This window comes from Somniosus microcephalus, chromosome 12, assembly GCF_052327205.1.
Source record: "Somniosus microcephalus isolate GS21.2 chromosome 12, FLI_Smic_1.0, whole genome shotgun sequence".
NCBI lineage: Eukaryota > Metazoa > Chordata > Chondrichthyes > Squaliformes > Somniosidae > Somniosus > Somniosus microcephalus.
Genome location: NC_140998.1, coordinates 26,122,736 through 26,147,996, shown reverse-complemented (window position 1 = coordinate 26,147,996; position 25,261 = coordinate 26,122,736). Strand labels below are relative to the sequence as shown.

The window sequence follows — 25,261 nt, the reverse complement described above, 5'->3', positions numbered from 1 at the left end:
CTGCCTCTCCCACACGCCCGGCTCCCGTTCGCCTCCCAGCCCTCACGCAGTCCGGTGCTTCCCTCCCAGGCTGCGGCTGAGTTTCTCTCTTCCCGCGCCTGCTCCCGGTCTCAGCGCTTCGTGGCTTCGGTCGCTGCCCAGCTTTTCCCGCCGATCGCGGTCCGGCTATCTCACGACGCCGTTGGACCCGCCTTCCTGACCAGCTCTGCTCCCCCTCGACCGTGGTCAAGTGCACAGCCCTTATCCTCCGGATTTCGTTACACTTTCCCCTACTCACAGTCTCCGCGGCCGCCTTGTTTCCTGCTGATCGGCTCACTCCGCACCGTGGTAGAAGGGTAGTCAGTGCCTGTTGCTGATGGAAGCTTTTGTTGCTAAAGTCTTCCTCCTTTCTATTGCTGCAGCCTCGTGTTTTCTTCCAGCAGAACGACGAGGGCGGTTGCCTCTCTTCGACGCTCTTTAGTTGCTTTGGTAGTCTTGCCGCAGGGTACGATCGGACTCGTCGCCACTGTAAAGTCTGTGGGTTGTACAGTTAATAACGACACAGACTTCAGGAATAACAAACAACAGGTCTTTACTATTCAAAGGTCAGGGCGAATCTGCCCAAGGAATCATGCCACAACACTTATATACCGGTGTGGTCACCGTCGGTATTACAGTATACAGAAGCCAAACAAGTAGTGCCACACCTAAAGTAGTTCTCTTAAAGGTGAACGGTTACATACAATAGTTCTCTTAAAGGTAGACGGGTACCAACAGCACAGCTGAGATTAAGGTGCCCCCATAAATGTAATTCTAAATACATCGTTAAAATGGTCTGTAAATTTGTACTGCAGGCAGATTACTCTACGTGCAGTACAGATTTACAGAACAATTTTTATATCAGAGTGGTCTGCTTGGCGAAAATTATTTCCTTTAATATGTTCACTGGAGCCACTGGCCAGTGCCTTGAAACGACTTCCAAGGATTCTCCATCAAAATAAAGGAGCAAACTAAATATTTTGCTGTATTTGCCATGAAGGTAGGCTCAAATGTATGCCACAGCACAATCAAAGGAACTGCACTTTAAAGGAACAAGTCTTTTTCTTTTAGTTTTGCTGTTAACTTGCCACAAGCCAGTCGAAGAGAAAGTTCAGAAAACAGTACAGCTGCAAATTCGAGGCAGTGGTGCCACCTTGTGTTGACAACTCACACTGCAGCAATCAATTCCTCGGAGTTTACAGTTTTTAAAAAAAAATTACGCAGCTGGGTGTCTGGCATACACGAAGAACCATCACCATGCTTAAAAGTCTCCAATTCATGATTCCCATTTACACAATATGGAATGTACAATCTCTCCCTGTGGGGACACATTCCACTTATCCAAGACCAGTTAACTTCAGTGCAGATGGGCAGAACGAAAGCTTAGGGTTCCCCAAGTGTGCGCAGGGGTACCATTAAAACGTAAGCAACTAAAATTAGAGTAGATCACTGGTATGCTTACTGGTTGTCCAACTAGGACCGCCCTAATCATTCAGGTTTTTCTCCTGCAGGGTTATCTGGAGCACAGTGGGAAGAATCACAGCCCCCGTCAGTAGCAGGTCTACACCTGCTGGTTCCATTAGTTAGCCAGGCTGGCTGGTCAGTTATCGATAGTGCCCTGGAGTACTGTGGGTCTACCTGGCTCAGGTATCAAGTACCAGGTCTGGCACAGAGGGTTGACTTGGTTCCAAACTTTCAGCATCAGGCATGTCATCTCGGAGCCACCTCAACCCGAGATCCTACTTGCCTCCCCCGAAAGGAGGATATTTGAATAGAATGGATCTTTAAATAACAGAACCAGCATACCCACCACTCTTCCTGTCATCCCGTGGTACCACCAGCATCAGCCTTGGCTCAGTGGGTGGCACTCTCGCCTCTGAGTTAGAAGGTCGTGGGTTCATAGTCCCACTCCAGAGACTTGAGCACGTAATCCAGGCGGACACTCCCAGTGCAGTGCTGAGGGAGCGCTGCACTGTCGGAGGTGACGTCTTTCGGATGAAACATTAAACCAAGGCCCCCATCTTCTTTCTCCGGTGGTTGCAAAAGATCCCACGGCACTGTTCGAAGAGGAGCTTGGTGAGTTTTCACCGGTGGCCTGGGCAATATTTATCCTTCAACCAACAGATTATCCCTACATTACAACAGTGACTTCACTTCAAAAGGTACTTAATTAGCTGCAAAGTTCTTTGGGTAATCCCCAGATGGTGAAAGGCGCTATATAAATACAAGTTCTCTCTTCTTCTATCCTCCTGCAAATATGTTGTGACAAAACTATAGTGTGACTTCACAAAATATACGCATTTTTCTGAGGAAGTTTAAAGAAAAATGAAACCAAAATAGTACGCCAGACCCTTAATTCCCTACACAATGGAATCTGTCTGTTCAACCATGTCCAAAGTTATCCTTCCTAACTCTTGTACTGCTGTTGATATGCTTTATTAATATATAATTATGATTAATGATGGGTAATGACAGGTATGTGGGAGTGATTTAAAGGCCACAATCTAGTTTTAGGTTTTGACGACGCTTGCAGTTTGCTTTTGTAGTTTAAGATGCCATCTCAACCCCTCAACGAGATTACTGCTGGATAAATCACTTCTGGAAATCCATTAAACTCTATGGCCCAGAAATTCGGGTCCCAACGCGCGAGTACGCACGGGGTACTCACCCATAGGCCCAACAAAAGTGCCGGTTTCCTGCATGCACTGCGCATGCGCGGGAAACCAGCACTTCCATTCCCCTGAAAGAAGGGGTTGACAGGTCGAATGCGTGCGCCGGAGAGGCAGCGCGTGCGCATCGAACTTACGGTTCTTTTGCAGGTTTCTCCGGGAGGGTAAGTCTCCAGCAGTTACACTTTTAAAAAGCAGTCGCAAGGCCTGCTTTTAACAAGGTAAGTGGTGAATTAATTAAAATTAAAACATTTCTTCCACAGGTTTATTATTTTTAAATACTTTAAAGAAAGATAAGTTTATTTTTAGCCCTGTTACAAAATGTAATTAATTTTTTCCAAAAATTTAAATTATTGTTTAAAATAGTTATTTCATGTAATTTATAGTTATTTAAAAAATGTGATTTTTTAAAAATTTATTTGAAGTTTTTACTGATGTTTTGGGGCTTATAGTATTTATGGTTTTGACAGCTCTTCCTGTCAAACTTATGAATCAAGCATTCCCTGCTACCATTGGCTCTCCATGGCCCACATGATCCCAGGGGATGCTTCGAACTAACTGCGCCCTTGGGATACGCAAGCACTGCGCGCTGGCAGTTGGAGGAGGCCCAGGATCGGAATCCCACGCGGCCCCACAGCACAATGGCCGGCGCGCTAGGTAAGTGCAGGTCGGGGGCTTGCGCCCGCGGGAAGCCCCCGACACAAATTTCTGGGCCAATATGATATCTATAGTGTCAGCTGTGGCTCAGTTGGTAGCACCCTCGCCTCCGAATCCGAGTTGTGGGTTCAAGTCCCACTCCAGAGACTTGAGCACAAAAATCCAGCCCGACACTCCCAGTACTGAGGGAGTGCTTCACTGTCGGAGGTGCTGTCTTTTGGACGAGACGTTAAATCGTAGCCCCATCTGCTTTTTCAGGTGGACTTTCTTTCAAGCGGCCATAGAATTTCCTGTTAATCAACTACTAACCGTTTCTCAATAAACTTGCAGTAATTATGTTCTGATCACTATTCCTTCGCCATCACACATTGACATGGAGTGCACCTTCAGTCACCGTCCACATTATTAAAGCTGCCCCAGAACAGTTTCAACACGGTAATCTATTTTTGGGTTCATATTACAGTTGCAAACCTTACAAGCATTGCTCTGACAACTTAGGAAATCAACTAAACTGCTCAATTAAATTACTGCCTTGTAATCATTCCCAGGGATCCATTATTCTCCATATTATTATACCCTCATGTGAATCATGATACATATTACTCTGCAATGCTGACAATACAAAAGCTTTGTGCAATCTTCAATCAGTATCATGTCAGCATTACCTTTAATCATCATTAGCACTTTTTAATCTTGAGATTATAATATCTATTTAATAAAATGTCTTCATCATGGCCCAGACACTGGTCATTTTTCTTCCTCTTCATTGTTAAGTTAGTGCTTTTCTAGTTTCTATTTTGTAACCAATCATACTATGCAAACCTTTCCCCCCCCCCCCACAATAATATTCCACCAAAAGCATTATTCCTGGGAGACATACCCACCGGGACTGCTTTTCACGTGCCCCACCATATATAGAAACATAGAAGATAGGAGCAGGAGTCGGCCATTCGGCCCCTCGAGCCTGTTCCGCCATTTAATGAGCTCATGGCTGATCATCCAAATTCAGTACAATAGCAAAATACTGCAGATGCTGGAAATCCAAAATAACAACAGAAAATGCTGGAAAAACTCAGCAGGCCAGGCAACATCCGTGGAGGGAAATCAGAGTCGACGTTTCGGATCTAACTGGAAAGGAAATGAAATAGATCGAAAGGCAGGGCTGAGAGAATAAAAAATGTGAAGAGACATTAAGAGGTATTCAAAACGAGACGAGATGGCGATAGGACAAATTCAGTACCCTGTCCCTGCTTTCTCCCCAAAACAAAATGTAATTGCCTAACACGTATGCAAAAAAATTCACAATCGCGCGCATAAACTTGGCTCCAACAACTTCTCACCATCCCACCCCGCCCACCTAACCCCCAACTCCACCTCCACGTTTGACTCCAGTTAATTGGGGTGAATTAGTGCCATGCTCTAGAGCCAGGACTGAAAAAACTGGCTCCTTCCCTCATATAAAAACACTGGCCCCACCATCGCTCAGGTGGGGACCTTCTCAGCCAACAGGTTCAGTTCTTGAGTGTATTAGTTATCTTTTGTTAATATGCTGATATTTTAGATATCACCACAAGGTCCACATTATACAGCACCCACTGTACCAGCTCGCCTTCAGAGGTCAGCCCGAATGCTTGCTTTTCACTTTCCCCTCACACCATGAAGAAGCATGAATCTCAATGCCATTTGTATGCGCCACGCCTAAACGTCAGTGGCACCTGTACTCTTGATGTATGCCATGATGTGCCAACGCCCGTGAGCGCACATAAGAACATAAGAAATAGGAGCAGGAGTAGGCCATACGGCCCCTCGAGCTTGCTCCGCCATTCAATAACCTCAACTCCACTTTCCCGCCCGATCCCCACATCCCTCGATTCCCCTAGAGTCCAAAAATCTATCGATCTCAGCCTTGAATATACTCAATGACTCAGCCCTCTGGGGTAGAGAATTCCAAAGATTCACAACCCTCTGAGTGAAGAAATTTCTCCTCATTTCAGTCTGAAATGGCCGACCCCTTATCCTGAGACTATGCCTCCTAGTTCTAGACACTCCAGCCAGGGGAAACAGCCTCTCCGCATCTTATATATTTAAAAGCTGGGGGAGCCCGGCTTTGCCAGGGCTGTTTTGGGCCGGGCGGTTTAAATCGAGTGCCAGGCTTTGGGGCCTCTCTGTGTCCTTCTGTGAATCTGCTGCCGGGCAACATTTTAAATCGAGTCCCAGGCTTTTGGGCCCTGTCTGTGTCCCTCTCTCAATCTGCTGCCGGGCAACATTTCTACCTTTTAATACCTTGAAAGATGAAAGTGAAAGTACTTATAAAACATTTTTGGTAAATCTTATGTTATTTTTAAAAGAGATACTAACTTTTTCAAAGCTGGATGATCAAAGTAGTTTGAGCTGGAAGCAGTGAAACAATGGCTGCCACATCCCTGAGATGAAAACGATTAGTCCCGCCCACACACACACACCGATTAGCCAACCATCAGGGGACCGTACTGTAGGATTGGTCAATCGTGACGGCACAGGATTGGTCGAACCTTGACGTCAGTCAATCAATGCTAAGTAGCAGATAATGAGTTTAATTTTGAAGGTTTTTTGCATAAGACGCGAACAATTTTCGTCCGACCGAAAAGTAAATACGCTTACGACCGTCCCGGAACCGTAAGCTTTCTTTGGAGGTAACGCGCGCGTAGGTAGGCTCTATAACTTTCGATCGCATAGCCGGACAGACGCACACCCGAGGACAGACAGACAGAAGGACAGGCAGATAGACAGACAGAACGACCCGTTTATATATATAGGTAGATAGATGAGATCACCTCTCATTCCTCAAAACTCCAGAGAGTATAGGCCCAATCTACTCAATCTCTCCTCATAGGACAACCCTCTCATCCCAGGAATCAATCTAGTGAACCTTTGTTCCACCCCCTCTAAGGCAAGTATATCCTTCCTTAGGTACGGAGACCAAAACTGTACTCCAGGTGTGATCTCACCAAAGCCCTGTACAATTGCAGCAAGACTTCCTTACTCTTGTACTCCAACCCCCTTTGCAATAAAGGCCAACATACCATTTGCCTTCCTAATTGCTTGCTATACCTGCATGTTAACTTTCTGTGTTTTATGTACGAGGACACCAAAATCCTTCTGCACACCAACATTTAACAGTTTCTCACCATTTAAAAAATATTCTGTTTTTCTATTCTTCCTACCAAAGTGAATAATCTCACATTTCCCCACATTATACTCCATCGGCCACTTTCTTGCACACTCACTTAACCTGTCTATATCGCTTTGCCGACTCGGTGTCCTCCTCACAGCTTACTTTCCCACCTATAACAGTTTGTTGTGGAAGCCGATTCATCTTTGCTGCACTGTTTCAACCAATGTTTCAATGAAGTATCTGGTTGCACCTTAATCCTGTCACCACCTTCACTTCAAAATAGAATGGGGAAAATTGGAATTGCCATAACCGACTCCTCATCACGAAAACACGGATGATAATATGGCAAACAAAGAGAGGACCGATAGCAGAAGGAAGTGCTGTTACTAGGCAGCAACAGCCCATAACCAACACCAGCTACGCTCTCCAAGCAGTCTATGGTCTATCACCTGCATATAAAACTGCCATTAATTTTTTGTATGGCCCAGAACTATCAGGTTCATCAAGCTTGCAATATTATAACTACATATAATGATTTCCAATAGAAAACATACACTTACATTCGTCCAGTCCTAGCTGGTAAGCAAGATTCTGTAGACCTCGTACCTTCTCCATTAAGTTAGCGGTAGTAAGACTTCCCAACTCTGTGATAAAGACGACAATTTACGACGATACGTTATATAGAACAGTGATGGCAAACCCGTATCAGGTTTATTCAAAGTGACAAGTAGGAGAAAAGCGCAAAGACACAACTTGGCATGTGACCTAAAGCACAATTTAATTTAAATGCTGTTTCAAAACCAATGCAACTTTTGCAATGTACATGTCCCATTTCTGACTGCACAACAACAGAACATTCTTAAAAGAAATCTATACAAAAGGAAGGAAAGCCATTCATTTCCATCTGGATTTTATGATCTCCCAGTACAAAACATCCCAAGGCGTTTTACAATGAAGAAACAGACGCCAAACAGTCATGGCAAAATTAAGACAACATGAGGTAGAAAAGAAAGGTTTTAAATTGGGAGAGGAGGGGGAAGGCACACAATACAACTTGCATATTTAAGGAGGATTGAAAAATTGTGGCCAGTGCCTCTGCTATCTCCTCTCTCCCTTCTGTCCAGCCTAGGGTGCATGTCATCAGGGCTTAAAGACTTATCCACCTTGAATAATGCTAATTTAAAAAAAAAACGATTTCTTCTCTACAATTAGAGTGTGATGGAATACTCTCCATTTGCCATTTGCCTGGATGAGTGCAGCTCCAACAACACTCAAGAAGCTCGACACCATCCAGGACAAAGCAGCCCGCTTGATTGGCACCCCATCCACCACCTTAAACATTCACTCCCTCCACCACCGGCGCACCGTGGCTGCAGTGTGTATCATCTACAAGATGCACTGCAGCAACTCACCAAGGCTTCTTCGGCAGCACCTCCCAAACCCTCGACTTCTTCCACCTAGAAGGACAAGGGCAGCAGGCGCATGGGAACACCACCACCTCCAAGTTCCCCTCCAAGTCACACACCATCCTGACTTAGAAGTATATCGCCGATCCTTCATCGTCGCTGGGTCAAGATCCTGGTACTCCCTCCCTAACAACACTGTGGGAGTACCTTCACCACACGGACTGCAGCGGTTCAAGAAGGCGGCTCACCACCACCTTCTCAAGGGCAATTAGGGATGGGCAATAAATGCTGGTCTTGCCAGTGATGCCCACATCCCATAAACGAATAAAAAAAAAAGGTGCATTAGTTGTTACCTATCCTTCTCAAGTACATCTATATTCTCCCTGTGTAAAAACTAATACTAAATATTGAATTAATATCTCCACCATACATTCACCCTTCAAAATTCTGAGTAGGTCAACCTTCTCTTTAACTAATCTTTTCCTTTCTATTTGCTTATGAAAGCCCTTTTATATTACCTGCTAGTTCTTAATGTATTCCCTTTTAGCACTCTATATCTCCCTTTTCACCTCCCTGCTACACTTTCTATATTCTTCATGATTATCTTTAGTATTCCGAGCCCTAACTTTATCATATGCCTCCCTTGTAAAGAGTTTTGGGACATTTTGAGGTTGTGAAAGGTGCATAAGAACATAAGAACATAAGAAATAGGAGCAGGAGTAGGCCTGCTCCGCCATTCACAATTCACAATTCAAATCGCTTTATTGGCATGATAAGTTACATCTTATGTTGCCAAAGCATCAAAATACATTTATGGTTGAGCACATAAACGCAGTTCTATTCATACAGTGTATAAACAGGTATATCCCTGAGTGTATAAATATACATTCGCATTGTTTATATATATTCTTTTCTTAGTTTACTGGTTGTCCCTCTGTTCATGGCAAGCTGTAACATAGTGTGCCGCCAGTGTTACACAGCTTCTCTCCTCTCCCAGTAGGAATGGGAGTTTTTGGTTGTCATTCAGATTTCTGAATTCAGGGCATATTTGTGAGAATTTTTGGTAGAAATTCTCCCTGATGCCCTGATATTTTCCACAGGCTGTGAGGAAGTGCATCTCTGTCTCCACTACTCCCTGACTGCAGTGAGAGCATATCCTGTCTTCTCTTGGCAGCCTGGTCTGCCTTTTTCGATCGCTAGGCTATGTTCGCTAAGTCTGTACCTTGTCAAGGTTCTTCTCAGTTTGTTATCTTTTACCATGGTCAGGTAATCAGCTATGTTGTATTGTCTGTTTAGGGCCAAGTAGCAATTGAGTTTGCTTTGGGTTTTTGTTGTTTCTGCCCAATATGTCAGATATTTTTCCTTTTGCTTAGCGACGATTGTGTTGGGTCGAATTCTTTGTGTTACCCTGTCACTGTCCTGGGGCTGGTTATTGTTAGTATTGTTAGTAGTTACTTCACTGAGTCCCAGGACTAGTTGACTGAGGGTATTCTTCTTTATGGTCAGCTCTTGGCATTTCAGGGCGTCGTAGTGATAGCATTGGGGGTTGCTCATTTGTAGGTGATTCCAAAATTTGGTGGCTCTTTTTTGGATAGTGATTATTAATGGATATTGGCCTAGTTCCGCCCTGCATGCATTGTTTACTGTTTTCCTTTGAGTCCGGAGGATACTTTTACAGAATTCTGCATGTAGGATCTCAATTGGGTGTTTGTCCCATTTTGCAAATTCTTGTTGAGTTAGCGGTCCCCATACCTCACTGCCATAGAGTGCAATTGGTTCAATTACTGATTTGAAAATTTTGAACCAAATGCTAATTGGGATTTCTATTTGGATTGATTTTTTGATGGCATAGAAAGCCCTTCTTGCTTTCTCTTTCAGTTCATTCACAGCCAGTTTGAAGTTTCCCGTAGAACTGATTTTTAAGCCCAAGTATGTGTAGTTAGTGGTTTGTTCAATTTTGGTTGTTCCTACTGTGAAATTTATTTTGGATCATGGCTGATCTGAATCTAGACTCACGTCCACTTCCCTGCCCTCTCCTCGTAACCCCTAATTCCCTTATCTGCTAGGAAAATGTCTATCTCCATTTTAAATGTATTTAATGTCACAGCTTCCACAGCTCTCTGAGGTAGCAAATTCCATAGATTTACTACCCTCTGAGTGAAGAAGTTTCTCCTCATCTCAGTTTTGAAAGGGCAGCCCCTTATTCTAAGATTATGCCCCCTAGTTCTAGTCTCACCCATCAGTGGAAACATCCTCCCCGCATCCACCCGATCAAGCCCCCTCACAATCTTATATGTTTCGATAAGATCGCCTCTCATTCTTCTGAACTCCAATGAGTAGAGTCCCAACCTACTCAACCTTTCCTCATACGTCAACCCCCTCATCTCTGGAATCAACCGAGTGAACCTTCTCTTTCTTTCTTTATAGCTCCAATCTATAACACCATACATTAGTACTCCAAAGCTTTGTACCACTAAACCACCCTAAATTGTCCAGCAGCTAATTAATGGAGCGTTTAAACACAGTAAATACCTTTCAGCATGTCGATATCATCTTTCTCGAGCTCGGCCATCCATTTGGGTGGAGAGCTGGTAATAGGCTACAGAAAAAATAGAAATTAGTCTTAATTGGTATATAGAAACATAGAAGATAGGAGCAGGAGTAGGCCATTCGGCCCTTCGAGCCTGCTCCGCCATTCAATGTGATCATGGCTGATCATCCAATTCAGTACCCTTTTCCCCATATCCCTTGATCCCTTTAGCCTCAAGAAATATATCCAACTCTTTCTTGAATATATTTAATGAACTGGCCTCCACCGCCCTCTGTGGCAGAGAATTCCACAGGTTCACCACTCTCTGGGTGAAGAAGTTCCTCCTCATTTCAGTCCTAAATGGCTTACCCCTTATCCTTAGACTATGACCCCTGGTTCTGGACTCCCCGGCCATCAGAAACATCCTTCCTACATCTAGTCTGTCCAGACCTGACAGAATTTTATAGGTTTCGATGAGATCCCCTCTCAATCTTCTAAACTCCAGTGAGTATAAGCCCAATCGACACAATCTCTCCTCATACGTCATTCCTGCCATCCCAGGTGGTGAATCTTCGCTGCACTCCCTCCATGGCAAGAACGTCCTTCCTCAGGTAAGGTGACCAAAACTGCACACAATACTCAAGGTGTGGTCTCACCAAGGCCCTGTACAACTGTAGCAAGACATCCTTGTTCCTGTACTCGAACCCTCTTGCTACGAAGACCAACATACCATTTGCCTTCTTAACCGCCTGCTGCACCTGCATGCTTACCTTCAGCGACTGGTGCACAAGGACCCCCAGGTCACTTTGCACTTCCCCTTCTCCCAATCTATTGCCATTCAAATAATAATCTGCCTTCCTGTTTTTGCCACCAAAGTGGATAACCTCACATTTATCCACATTATAGTGCATTTGCCATGTTTCTGCCCAATCACCCAACCTGTCCAAATCGTACTGGAGTTTCCCGACATCCTCCTCGCAGCTTACCCTCCCGCCCAGCTTTGTGTCGTCTGCAAAGTTGAAGATATTACATCCAATTCCCTTGTCCAGATCATTAATATATATTGTGAACAGCTGGGGTCCTAGGACCGATCCTTGCGGTACCCCACTAGTCACTGCCTGCCACTCGGAAAACGACCCGTTTATTCCAACTCTTTGCTTTCTGTCCGCCAACCAGTTCTCTATCCAAGTCAATACCTTGCCCCCAATCCCATGTGCCTTGATTTTGCACACTAATCTCTTATGTGGGACCTTATCGAAAGCCTTCTGAAAGTCCAAATACACCACATCCACTGGTTCTCCCTTATCTATTTTACCAGTTACATCCTCAAAAAATTCCAGTAGATTAGTCAAGCACGATTTACCTTTTGTAAATCCATGTTGACTTTGTCCGATCCTGTCACTGCTTTCCAAGTGCTCTGCTATTACATCTTTTATAATGGACTCTAGCATTTTCCCCACTACCGATGTCAGGCTTACCGGTCTATAATTCCCTGCTTTTTCTCGACCACCTTTTTTGAATAGTGGGGTAACACTATTGTTACTTTGTGGGGTAAGTACCTTACAACTGATACTTTGTTGAAGTTTACATTTTGCTTCTATTAAAACAGTTTGAGGGAACGGGCGGCACGGTGAATTAACACTGCATTTTCACCTCTGGGATTGATGCCCATATCCACGCAGGATAGTCAGATGAAACCCATCTCGCTGGGTGTGTCATGGTGAGAGTCAAGAAAGGGAGAAAACACCCTACAACCTTATAGGAGGAGAGGAGATGGAAGCTGTGTTACAGAGCTGTTCATCTCTGTGGTATTATCTACAAGGGAGTTTCAAATCGATATTGTTGGTACTAGAAAGTCGAGAGAGAAAGAATTACAGGTCACCCTTGCAACAGCCAGTGTTCAAGATTGAAGTAAGGTCTTGGGGTGTTTATAGTGGTGCCATAACAGAATGTTTAGATTATAACTGTGACGGTCACAACAACAAGGGCACTGCAAATTACGTGAAAGGTTGTCGATGTACATATGTTGTAGAGAAATGTAAACTTGTGTGTGTAAGAATCGGCTGAAGGACTGTGCATTGACCAGAGTCTACCATATAAGGCAATGCCAGTTCCAGTTTGATAGGAGAAAAACAGTGTATAAAAATGAAGCTTTTGTGTTAAGTTTTAGAAGAGAGAAACATACAAGGATGAGCGCATGCCTACGTTCAAATCTGCTGACAAAACTCCACGTGTAAACTGCGTTATACTCTGAAGAAATTATACTCCACTTTTAGATTGTTCTTATGGTTATAATCACCTCAATTTTTCTACTTCAACATAAGACTGAATTTGTTACTTCTGAAGTGAACAACGGAAGATTGTTTAAAACATATCTATATATATAAATCGGTCGATCTGTCTGTCTGTCTGTCATTCTGTCTGTCATTCTGTCTGTCATCGCCTGTGCGTCTGTCGGGCTATGCGCTCGAAAGTTACAGGGCGTACCTACGCGCGCGTTACCTCCAAAGAAAGCTTACGCTTCTGAGACGGTTTTAAGCGTATTTACGTTTCGGCCGGGCTAAAATCGCGCCCGCGGTATCTGAAAAACCTTCAACGTTCCGCTCATTAGCATCTCATTATCCGCTCATTAGCGACAGAGTGACCTCGAGGTTGACCAATCGTACGGCGGCTTGCTGCCGCGTGCGGCCGGGCCCTCCTACGGTCGAGTGACGGGACGATTGACCAATCCTACGCTTTGGTCACCTGACGGTCGACCAATCGGTGCGTGTGTGGGCGGGCCTTATCGTTCTGAACCGAGGTGAGTAGTCGCCATCTTGCTTCCATTCTTTTTCCTGCTTTCTGCGTCTTTCTTTTCAAATATACTTTTCCAGCAAAATAAAATTCAATTTATTAAATTCTTTTAAAATAAATCACTCATTTGTAAATATTTTATCTCACCTGAACATTCTTTTTCCTACCTTTGCCCGTTTTTTTTCTTAGGCCTGAAAGCCTGGGCCTTTCTTGCCCAGCCAGGCCCGAGCTAGGTAACTGGGCTGCTGCTAAGCTCCTCACCACCCTTCCCCAACCGCCCCCCCCGTGTCACGTTACCCGGGGCAACGGCGTCAGCCACGAGGGTCAGGGTGTGCATGCAGCAGGAGCAGGTGAGACTCTGTTCCGCGCTCGGCTCGGGCGGGGGGGGGGGGGGGGGCGGGGCTCTCGAGAGTGCGGATCGGGTTACCCCGGCAACGGGAGTGCGGGCCGGCTGGGGCTTGGAGAGCGCGGCTCTCGGCCGGGGGGGGGGGGGGGGGGGCGGGGCTTGGAGAGCGCGGCTCTCGGCCGGGGGGGGGGGCGGGGCATGGAGAGCGCGGCTCTCGGCCGGGGGGGGGCGGGGCATGGAGAGCGCGGCTCTCGGCCGGGGGGGGGCGGGGCTCGGAGAGCGCGGCTCTCGGCCGGGGGGGGGGCGGGGCTCGGAGAGCGCGGCTCTCAGCCGGGGGGGGGGCGGGGCTCGGAGAGCGCGGCTCTCGGCCGGGGGGGGGGGGGGGGCGGGGCTCGGAGAGCTGGGCTCTCGGCAGTGTGGGGCGGCGCAGCAGGGTTACCACAGCAACCGGGCGTGGCCGTGCCTGTCTCTCAGCCTCAAGCCCTCCCTTCCTTCCCCCCCTCCCTTCCCCCCCCGCTTCCCCCTTCCATTCCCCCCGCCCTCCCTTCCACCCCGCCCCCCCTTCCCCCCCGCCCTCCCTTCCCCCCCACCCGCGCGCTCTCTCTACCCCCCAGTCGCTCTCTCTCTACCCCCCAGTCGCTCTCTCTCTCCCCCCCCCCCCAGTCGCTCTCTCTCTCTCTCTCTTCCAACAACAACATGCCCTCAAAAAAGCCTCGGCACCGCCAGGCACTTCAGCTAGTCTATATATATAAAGGAATCGATCTGTCTGTCTGTCCTTCTGTCTGTTCTCACGTGTGCGTCTGTCCGGCTATGCGCTCGAAAGTTATAGAGCGTACCTACGCGCGCGTTACCTCCGAAGAAAGCTTACGGTTCCAGGACGCTCGTAAGCGTATTTACTTTTCGGTCGGACGAAAATTGTTCGCGCCTTATGCAAAAAACCTTCAAAATTAAACTCATTATCTGCTAGCATTGATTGACTGACGTCAAGGTTCGACCAATCCTGTGCCGTCACGATTGACCAATCCTACAGTACGGTCCCCTGATGGTTGGCCAATCGGTGTGTGTGTGTGTGGGCGGGACTAATCGTTTTCATCTCAGGGATCTGGCAGCCATTGTTTCACTGCCATTACTTCAGTTTCCAGCTCAAACTACTCTATCCAGCTTTGAAAAAGTTAGTATCTCTTTTAAAAATAACATAAGATTTACCAAAAATGTTTTATAAGTACTTTCACTTTCATCTTTCAAGGTTTTAAAAAGGTAGAAATGTTGCCCGGCAGCAGATTCACAGAGTGACAGACAGACAGGGCCTGAAAGCCTGGTACTCGATTTAAAATGTTGCCCGGCAGGAGATTCACAGAGGGACACAGAAAGGCCCCAAAGCCTCGCACTCGATTTAAACCGCCCGGCCCAAAACAGCCCTGGCAAAGCCGGGCTCCCCCCAGCTAGTATATATATGAAAAAAGAAAATACATCCGATCTACATTATTCCAATACAGGTTAGTAATCCCTTATCCGAAACCCTTGGGACCAGATGTGTTTCGGAATTCGGAATTTTTCGGATTTCAGAACCATAGGGGTATCTGCAGCTCTTTTTGACATTTTCACAGTGAAATTAAACTCAAAATCACAAAATAACAAAAAATATCAGAGAGCAGCAGACGCACGTGTGCCTGGTAGCAGCGCTGAGACACAACTGACGCCTCACACCTGCGTGGGTCAAGCATCGGCCGCGTCGGGTCATGTTTGGCGCCACTCGGGTCATGTCGTGCACACGAGTGACGCTCCACGAAAAACTTTCGGTTTTCAAGAGCTTTTCGAATTTCGGACTTGCGGATAAAGGGTTGTGGACCTGTAGTATGTTTAATTTTATTTTTTATTGCTTTTGGCAAGGTTTCATTTCAATGGAATAAAAAATGCACATCTATTCATATATTTGCACTGGACACTACAGAACCTGGAATGTAGCAAGACTGAGATTTCACTGTTCAAATAGGAGCCAAGCATTTCACAAACTGTCTACAATTATGGAGGTGAAATCCCTCCTGTCAATAACTTTAGCAAGCAGAATATCCTGCTCCAACAGGGATTCTGATTTTGTACAAAATTACTTACTATTTATTGCAAGAATCCCCCCATTGTTTTTGGTCTGCACTCAAATGGTAGAACACTATAATGACAGAGGCTAGCAATACAAACTACATTATATTTAATAATTTATCAGGACATCAAATTGCACAAAGCTACTTACACTTTTGAAAGATGCTGCAAATTCCGCTACCCCCGGCACTGAAAGAGACAATGAGATAGAAATACATTTCTTTGGGTGAATTTTTATTTTTATATCACTGTGAGAAGTGCCAGTACTGAAGAACAGAATACTGTTCCACTTTGGGGACTCCCAAGGCAGGTATAGCACAGGATAAAGGCAGGAAAACTCTCTTTTCTCTGTCCCAACATTGTGCTCCAATATCAGGACACCCCTTCAGTGCTAGTGTGAATTTTCCCAGTGTCTCACACCAACAATCTCACCTCTGAATGAAACCACCAAATTCGGTCCAGCTCTGCACACTAGGAACTGGGTTTGGACCTCCCAAACGTATTTCACCTAGGACCCTTACAACCAGCTGAGACAGGAGACTTTCATCGCCAACAGTCTGAATAGTACACTAACCTACTCCACTGCCTCTATATGGAATACACTTGAATAATGACATGCCTTGGCGCACCATCTTGCCGTCCGGAGGAGGCGGGGGTCCCCAATGGAGGGCTCTCTACACGGGAGTCCTCCCTTTACCTATTGCGGACTTGGCCTGGAGGGTGTTGCACGGAGGAGTCCCGTGCAATAAAGTTTTAAGAAGGTTCACAGACTCCCAGGCCGCCTGCCTTTTCTGCGGCCTGGAGGAATCCGTGTTCCATGTTTATATTGAATGAGAGAGGTTGCAGCCTCTCTTCCATTATTTGAAGGGGCTGTTCCTCGATTTTTGGCTGCACTTCAGTCCCACGCTCCTGATCTTTGGTCGCCCAGTGCGGAGGGGAGCAGGCAGGTCGGGGGACCTCCTCGTGGGACTGCTCCTGGGCCTGGCCAAAGTGACCATCAACTGGTACAGGCAACGGGCGGTCGAGGGGGTCGTTCGGCCCGACCGCCTGCCTCTCTTCCGCGGCCACGTTCGCACCCGGGTGGCCCTGGAGATGGAGCACGCGGTGTCCGCCGGTACGCTCGAGGCCTTCCGCGATTGGTGGGCATTGCAGGGACTGGAGTGCATTATCACCACTGGCAATTAAATTTGAATTAAATTTATTAAGTTTCCTTTAATGTATTTTTGTTAATTTACAGTTTATTGTTTGTACCAAAAGAGTACACTTGAATAACAATACACTTTATACACTATTAAGTTTATCTTAGTTACCTCTTATATTGCTGACAAAATAAAAGTATGGCAAATATTTCTGCTCCAACCTTTCATCCAAAGTGGTAGCATACATTTCTATAGGTCTCCACTGTCATTTGTAGCAAGTTAAGAAACATCTTTTGCTACAATGCGTACCGTTCAGCCCCTACAACTCCCTGTGGCTGTTCAACCCCATAGTGCTGCTGTGGAATGCGACTCCCCTGTGGCATCCAATCTACTCATAAGAATATAAGAATTAGGAGCAGGAGTAGGCCACACGGCCCCTGGAGCCTGCTCCGCCATTCGATAAGATCACGGCTGATCTTCGACTTCAACTCCACTTTCCCACCCTATCCCCATATCCCTTGATTCCCCTAAAGTCCAAAAATCTATCGATCTCAGCATTCCACAGCAGCACTATACATTGTCCTGTGGGCTGTGCCATTTACTCGCTGTGGCTCTCCCATGGCATGCACAGTTCGCTCCATGGACTGTTATGCTCACTCCATAGATGTTGCACCGTTTGCATCATGTGATACTCCTGTGAGATCCCATAGTTAATCTATGTGGGGCTCCTGTGTGGTGCATTGTAGGCTCCATTACCTTCTGCACTGAATTGCTCAATCTGAGCTAACCCTTTTATATCTAAAAGCATCGGAAGTATTCTACAGGTTTTTAAATCATTACAAAACATAAGAACATAAGAAATAGGAGCAGGAATAGGCCACTTGGCCCCTCGAGCCTGCTCCGCCATTCAATAAGATCATGGCTGATCTTGGGCTCAAAGCCACTTCCCCGCCCGCTCCCCATAACCCTTCATTCCCTTATCTTGCAAAAATCTGTCTATCTCCACCTTAACTGTATTTAATGACCCAGCCTCCACAGCTCTCTGGGGCAGAGAATTCCACAGATTTACGACCCTCTGAGAGAAGAAATTCCTCCTCATCTCAGTTCTAAAAGGGCGACCCTTTATTCTGAAACTATGCCCCCGAGTTCTAGATTTCCCCTCGAGGGGAGACATCCTCTCTGCATCTACCTTGTCGAGCCCCTTCAGTATCTTATATGTTTCAATAAGATCACCTCTCATTCTTCTAAATTCCAATGAGAATAGGCCCAACCTGCTCAACCTTTCTTCATAAGTCAACCCCCTCATCTCAGGAATCAACCGAGTGAATCGTCTCTGAACTGCCTCCAATGCAAGTATATCCTTCCTTAAATAAGGAGACCAAAACTGTACGCAGTACTCCAGGTGTGGTCTCACCAATACCCTATACAGTTGTAGCAGGACTTCCCTGCTTTTATACTCCAACCCCCTTGCAATAAAGGCCAACATTCCCTTTTTGATTACTTGCTGTGCCTGCATGCTAACTTTTTGTGTTTCATGCACAAGGACCCCCAGGTCCCTCTGAACTGTAGCATTCTCTCTCCATTTAAATAATAATTTGTTCTTTTATTTTTCCTGCCAAAGTGGATAACCTCGCACTTTCCCACATTATACTCCATCTGCCAAATGTTTGCCCACTCACTTAGCCTGTCTATATCCCTTTGCAGATTCTTTGAGTCCTCTGCACAACTTGCTTTCCCACCCATCTTTGTATCATCCGCAAACTTGGCTACATTACACTCGGTCCCTTCATCCAAGTCATTAATGTAGATTGTAAATAGTTGAGGGCCCAGCACCGATCCCTGTGGCACCCCACTAGTTACCGTTTGCCAACCGGAAAATGACCCATTTATCCCGACTCTCTGCTCTCTGTTAGTTAGCCAATCCTCTATCCATGCTAATATATTACCCCCAACTCCGTGAGCTCTTATCTTATGCAGTAACCTTTTTATGTGGCTTACTTTGTTCTGGCCATAAATCTGGTGAAGCTCGATCTAGTTTCTCAAAGCTCAGCAAAGACTGCTCCAAATCTGCACCTGATGGCAAAGAAACAGAATATAAATAAGAGGCCGGAAGGATTCAGGCCATATATTACACAGACACACTTTGATGGCCCAGTGGCATTAATATATTGACAGTAAGGCTGTAGTGGAATAATGTATTCCCCACCATCATTCTGGCCCCAGAAGGAGAGAAAAATCAGACCAGGAGTTATTACACTCAAACTGTCGCAGCTAGCATTTGAAACCGCAGACTCCTTTCACAATCCCATACCCAATTTTCAGAACGCCAATACTGGATTTAAGTGGAGAAAACACGAGTGCTGTAATAATACCTTAGCCCTTAAGGTCTACAGAAAACTTTGTAATTACCACTGAATCTCTCTCAGTCTTGATGTCTTATAGCTTTCTTGTAACAGAGAGGATACAGCGCCACCTCTGGAGCAGGAAAGAATAACAGGAATTACCACAACAGCATTACCCATTCATTCATTTCAATATACTGGGGAAGTGAATGTTACCAACTCAAGGATTTTAATACATAACCAATAAATTGCCTGTGGCGATGCTCACGGTCAACTTACAAAGATAAGTTTTTTTTTATACACAAGATAGTGACAGACAGACTTCAGAAACTTGGTCCAAACCACAAACTACTGGCTACAACTACATCGTTGACAGGCATTTTAAATGTTTAGATGGACAGTTTCAATGTTAAGCATTGACTTAAAAGCATGACCAACGCAGGAAGATACAGATCTGCTCATGGCTGATCTGTATCTTAACTCCATTTACCTGCCTTGGTTCCATATCCCTTAATACCCTTGCCTAACAAAAATCTACCAATCTCAGTTTTGAAATTTTCAATTAACCCCCTAGCCTCAAGTTTTTTGGGGGAAAGAGTTCCAGATTTCCACTACCCTTTGTGTGAAGTGGTGCTTCCAAACATCACCCCTCGTCTTCGGGTGAAGTGGGGTTACATGGCAGCGGTTAAATGGACCAGGGCATGCAGATGTAATTCAGTAACCATTTAAAAGGTCATGCATTCTGGCCTTATTTCTGTCCTACGATTACATTCTATGCCCACATTTAGCATCTTCATTAGAGAGAGCGTCAAATTACAGCATAGCAAATTTGCATAGACAGTTTCCATTATACATGGGGGCATACAGCATATTTTTAATATTAATAAACTAGTCAATCTCTCATGGCATTGCACTGAGGGAGCCAAGACCAAGCATAGTCTTCAGGTGAAGCAGGGTTAAAGGACAGAAGCTTGCTGTAGCGCAGCAATCAACAAGCGCCAATAAGACAATTAACTACATAGCCAAAACAGTAGAATACAAGTCAAAGGAGCTAATGATCGAACTTTACAGTGCTCTGGTCAGACCGCACCTTGAACACTGTTTCCAGTTCTAGTCAAGTGCTGGAGGTTGTGCAGAAAAAAAGCCACAAGGTTGATCCCCAGCATCAAGAGTCTGAAGCTTGGGCTTTTAGCATTGAAAGGAGTTGTCTGAGAGGTGATCTTACAGAGGTATGTAAGATTGTATGGAAAAAATTAACTCAGAATATTACTTTAAATTAAACTGATGTAATAGAATCAGTGGACACGGATTGAAACTGGTCATTTTGGAAGGAAAAATGAGGAGGCAATATAAACTAAATGGTACAGTTTTAAAAGGGATACAGGAACAGAGAGACCTGGGGCTTCACATACACAAATCATTGAAGGTTAATAAAGCTGTTAAAAAAGCATATGGGAGCCGTGACTTTATATAGTTATAGAGTACAAAAGCAAGGAAGTTATGGTAAACTTTTATAAATCACTGGTTAAGACTTCAGCTGAAGTATTGTCCCCCATTCTGGGAGGGAAAGCAGTGAGTGAGGAGGACATAAAAAAACTGCAAAAGGACATAGACAGGCTAAGTGAGTGGGCAGAGATTTGGCAGATGCAATATAATGTTGGAAAGTGTGAGGTTATGCACTTTGGCAGAAAAAATCAAAGAGCAAGTTATTATCTAAATGGAGAGAAACTGCAAAGTGCTACAGTACAAAGGGATCTGGGGGCCCTGGTGCATGAAACACAAAAAGTTAGTATGCAGGTGCAGCAGGTGATCAGGAAGGCCAATGGAATCTTGACTTTTATTGCAAGGGGGATGGAGTATAAAAACAGGGAAGTCTTGCTGCAGTTATACAGGGTATTGGTGAGGCCACACCTGGAATACTGCGTGCAGTTTTGGTTTCCATATTTAAGAAAAGATATGCTTGCTCTCGAGGCGGTTCAGAGAAGGTTCACTCGGTTGATTCCAGAGATGAGGGGGTTGACGTATGAGGAAAGGTTGAGTAGGTTGGGACTCTACTCATTGGAGTTCAGAAGAATGAGAGGCGATCTTATCGAAACATATAAGATTGTGAGGGGGCTTGATCGGGTGGATGCGGTGAGGATGTTTCCACTGATGGGTGAGATTAGAACTAGGGGGCATAATCTTAGAATAAGGGGCTGCCCTTTCAAAACTGAGATGAGGAGAAACTTCTTCACTCAGAGAGCTGTGGAAGTTGCAACATTAAATAAATTTAAAATGGAGATAGACATTTTCCTAGCAGATAAGGGAATTAGGGGTTACGGGAAGAGGGCAGGGAAGTGGACGTGAGTCTAGGTTCAGATCAACCATGATCCTATTGAATGGCGGAGCAGGCCCGAGGGGCCGTATGGCCTACTCCTGCTCCTATTTCTTATGTTCTTATGTAGGATGTCAGGACCTTGGAGAGTGCACAGAGATTTACTGGAATGGTACGAGGGATGAGCAACTTCAGTTATGTGGAGAGACTAGAGAAGATCTCTTTAAAGCAGAGAAGGTTAATAGAGGTGTTTAAAATCATTAGGGGTTTTGATACAGTAGATAGGGAGAAATTATTTCCACTGGCAGGAGGGTCAGTAACCAAAGGAAACAGATTTAAGAAAATTGGCAAAAATGGGGGAGGGGAAATATAAGAACTATTTTTAAAGCACAGCGACTCTTTATGATCTGGGCAGGGGTGGGGAAAATACAAGAATTATTTTTAAAACAGTGACTTATGATGATCTAGAATGCATTGCCTAAAAGGGTGGTGGAAAATAGAATTGGATATATACTTAAAAAGAAAAATGTGCAGGGCTGTGGGGAAAAAGTAGGGGAGTGCGACTAATTGGATAGCTCTTTCAAAGAGCCGGCACAGGTGTGATAGTCCGAATGTGTAGTACAATTCTATGATTTTAAGACCATCAAGAAATATCATAGAACATCAAGAAATTCTTCTTCAAACAAAGAGTTATCAAGCGGAATAAGGCAATGCAGGCAAAAACCCTGGAATAATGCAAGAAATAATTAGATGCTACAATGGGAGGGGGGTTAAAGAGTGGCCTTAGGATCTCTCTGGATGAATGAATCATGATGAACCGAATGACATTCTACACTCATAATAATATTGCAATGCCACTGGAAGGCGAAAAATAGACCTGTCACTTTCCAACAATATAACTTTAGTTTGGGGAAATATAACCCTACTTGGAAATAAGTCACTCGGGCTGGAGGAAAGTATATTTAAATAAGTTTTAACCCCCCTTTTAAAGTCATCAACCTCACTCCCCATAGTGACAGCTGAGGGAGGGGGCGGGGGGGGGGGGGGGTTGCTGTGGTTACCCGCCAACATCTTAAAAGAGAGAAAAAAATAACACAAGACAATTTTGGGGGGGAAAATAAAAAGACATTTTTTTCCTTTTCTCCTATCTCCCTTCGGAAGGGCTGAAGTAGCCGGCTGGCAAGGAGGGGCGTCAGCTGGCAACTCTCTCTCTTTCACTCACTCTCAAAAGCAAATTAGAATTTACCCGCACTCGGCGACGCCATCTTCTCAGCACCATCACCTGACCCGCACGTCAGCAAGAGGGAAAAAAAACCGCCACGACATTAATTTTTCAAATGCCGCTATTATTTCTGATTTTAAATAGTAGATGTACGGAGAGGTATTATTTAAAAAATATATTTATATTTTTTTTATATATATATTAGCCATCGAAGTCTCGCGAGATCTGCCGCGGCTCCTTGAGGAGGGGGCGGGGCTGGGGCTGTAGGACCCTAAGGCCACGTGGGGCAGAAACGCGCCAATCGGCGTGGAGAAGGGAAGTGGCCCCGCCCTCTCCCCGGGGGCGGGATCGGCGGACGGACTGTGGCTGTGAAGCGGCGTCCTGCCTGCCTGGTTGGGTCGGGTGTTTGTCGGCTTCGCGATGGCCGCGATGCTCAGGACAGCTTTCAAGCGCAAGGTAAACTGGCAGAACGAAGTGGCCGGGAGGAGGGGGAAAATTAAAAAAATAATAAAAAGGTTTTTCTTTTCCCCTCGGGGTGTGTGTAGAATGTTCCAGTCTCACATTCGGAACCAACGGCCGTCTTTGCAGTCAGTTTATGAAAATCTAAAGTTTCCTGTGCAAAAAAAAATATTCGCTGCACGACTTATTAAATTGTTTGCAAGTGTTTTATTTTGCAATGTAAAGCAATATTTTTTCCTTTCCATTTTGCTCTCTTTAACCCCCCCCCCCTTCAACCACCCAATGCAGGAAAAAACAAACTTCTATTTATATATTTTTCAATTCAATCACCGATTGGTTTCACTTCGCGTTATAGTTTTCTGCATCGATTTGTTTGATGCCCCCTCTTTTTATTCCCTCCTTTGCCCTCTACAGGGGGATGAAGTCGCCATCTGTCTGTGTGCAGAGAATTTGTTTTAAATGTGTAGGTAGACCCTGTCCCAAGTCTCTGTTTCCAGTGGCCTTTCTTTGTCGTTGTGCCCGTGTCTTTAATGATCAGGATATTAATTGCAGTTGATTTGCAATCAGTCACTGCTTCCCTGAAATAAAGATTCAAATAGTCTGATTTTTTGCGGGGGGCTCTGTTGTGATTGTAACATGTTGCTTGCTGAGGCCGGAGGACACTTTTTTTGAGGTTGTAAGGTTTCAAAGTTAACTTTCTTAACTACAAACTTCCTAATTCTAATGATTGATGTCCAACAGTGCTATTTAATGCCTTTTTTTTGTTCCTCTTGTAGTTTGCGCTAGATTTCTTTACTCAGCCTGTACATTGCATAACCCTGGAAACTGTCCTGTAGGTCAATTTTAGTGGGCGGCTTCCGGAGCGCTCTACTTATTGGCTGAAACATGCTGGAAAGGTTTGTCCTTGGTTCACTGCTGTACGGCATCCTTTTTACTTTTTTTCTTGCCCACCTCATCCTTTGGGGAATTTGTGGAACAGTTTCAGGGATCCCACTCTCGCAATCTAATATTATAAGTGAGGAGGTTTAATGTGGAATAACAACAGAAAATGCTGGAAAAACTCAGCAGGCCAGGCAACATCCGTGGAGAGAAATTACAGTCGACGTTTCGGGTCTAACCCTTTTTTGTCAAAACTGGAAGGGAAATGAAATAGATCGAAAGGCAGGACTGGGAGGGAACAAAAGAAGTGGAGAGACATTAAGAGGTATTCAAAACGAGACGCGATGGTGATAGGGGACTAGTGGAGACAAAAGACGGCTCAGATTAGGTGTGAAATGGTCTGGCAGAATGAGCGACAGCTGCCATGTGAGAGAGAGAGAAAAAAAGGAAGGAGGGGGGGGGGGGGGGGAAACTGAAACCAAGGGGTGGATAAAAAATGTAATAGGGGCCGAGGTTATGATCTGAAATTGTTGAACTCGATATTGAGTCCGGAAGGCTGCAAAGTGCCTAATTGGAAGATGAGGTGCTGTTCCTCGAGTTTACATTGAGCTTCTGTGGAACAATGCACGTGGACGGTGAAGGTGAATGTGGTTTTTTTTTAAGGTGGGAAGGGGAAGAGCGTATTCACCTTAATTCTGTCAAGTTGCTTTTATTTCTAAATGGTCATAATGGAATCAAATTAAAAATTTTGACTCCCTTTATTTAAAAAAAATTCATAAACTTCAAAACTGACTAGCTTATTTCACTGTGACCTGAGTAAAGTGGTAACATTTTGGATCCCCAGGAATCTAAAACTTCACCCTGCGTTTATCTACATTAAAAACACCTGTATGCAAATCACTCGAAGCATAATTTTAATAAAAATAGGCAAAGTTTAAATTGCAATAGGTACTGCAACACTAGCAGAGACACTAGCAGTCAAGGTGTGTAGGTTCGAGCACTATCCGAACTGGGGTCATGAAGCAGCCATGCATTACATTTACACCTTATCTGAGGAAGGATGTTCTTGCCATGGAGGGAGTGCAGCAAAGATTCACCAGACTGATACCTGGGATGGCAGGAATGACGTATGAGGAGAGATTGGGTCGATTGGGCTTATACTTACTGGAGTTTAGAAGAATGAGAGGGGATCTCATTGAAACTTATAAAATTCTAACAGGACTAGACAGACTAGAT

The 25,261-nt window shown here is 45.0% G+C and overlaps 2 protein-coding genes across 4 annotated transcripts in view; one reads left to right on the top strand and one right to left on the bottom strand.

The window, feature by feature from the left end:
- lin52 (lin-52 DREAM MuvB core complex component) overlaps positions 1-22,836 on the bottom strand; it is an 84,244-nt gene extending 61,408 nt beyond the window's left edge. Inside the window, exons 1-5 of one of the 3 annotated variants that reach the window (XM_086002695.1) lie at positions 22,712-22,836; positions 18,808-18,882; positions 15,822-15,859; positions 10,437-10,503; positions 7,059-7,142 (exon numbers count right to left, since the gene is read on the bottom strand). In XM_086002695.1, the coding sequence (XP_085858821.1) occupies positions 7,059-7,142; positions 10,437-10,503; positions 15,822-15,859; positions 18,808-18,882; positions 22,712-22,730 (283 nt within the window). In that variant the 5' untranslated portion in view covers positions 22,731-22,836. The remainder of the gene's footprint in view (positions 1-7,058; positions 7,143-10,436; positions 10,504-15,821; positions 15,860-18,807; positions 18,883-22,711) is intronic. The other 2 variants (XM_086002694.1, XM_086002696.1) reach the window with 2 other exon arrangements.
- A 167-nt stretch (positions 22,837-23,003) lies between these two features.
- The window catches only part of aldh6a1 (aldehyde dehydrogenase 6 family, member A1), a 34,316-nt gene continuing 32,058 nt past the window's right edge, over positions 23,004-25,261 (top strand). Inside the window, exon 1 of the mRNA XM_086002679.1 lies at positions 23,004-23,143. Coding sequence (XP_085858805.1) covers positions 23,108-23,143 — 36 coding nt within the window. The 5' untranslated portion in view covers positions 23,004-23,107. The remainder of the gene's footprint in view (positions 23,144-25,261) is intronic.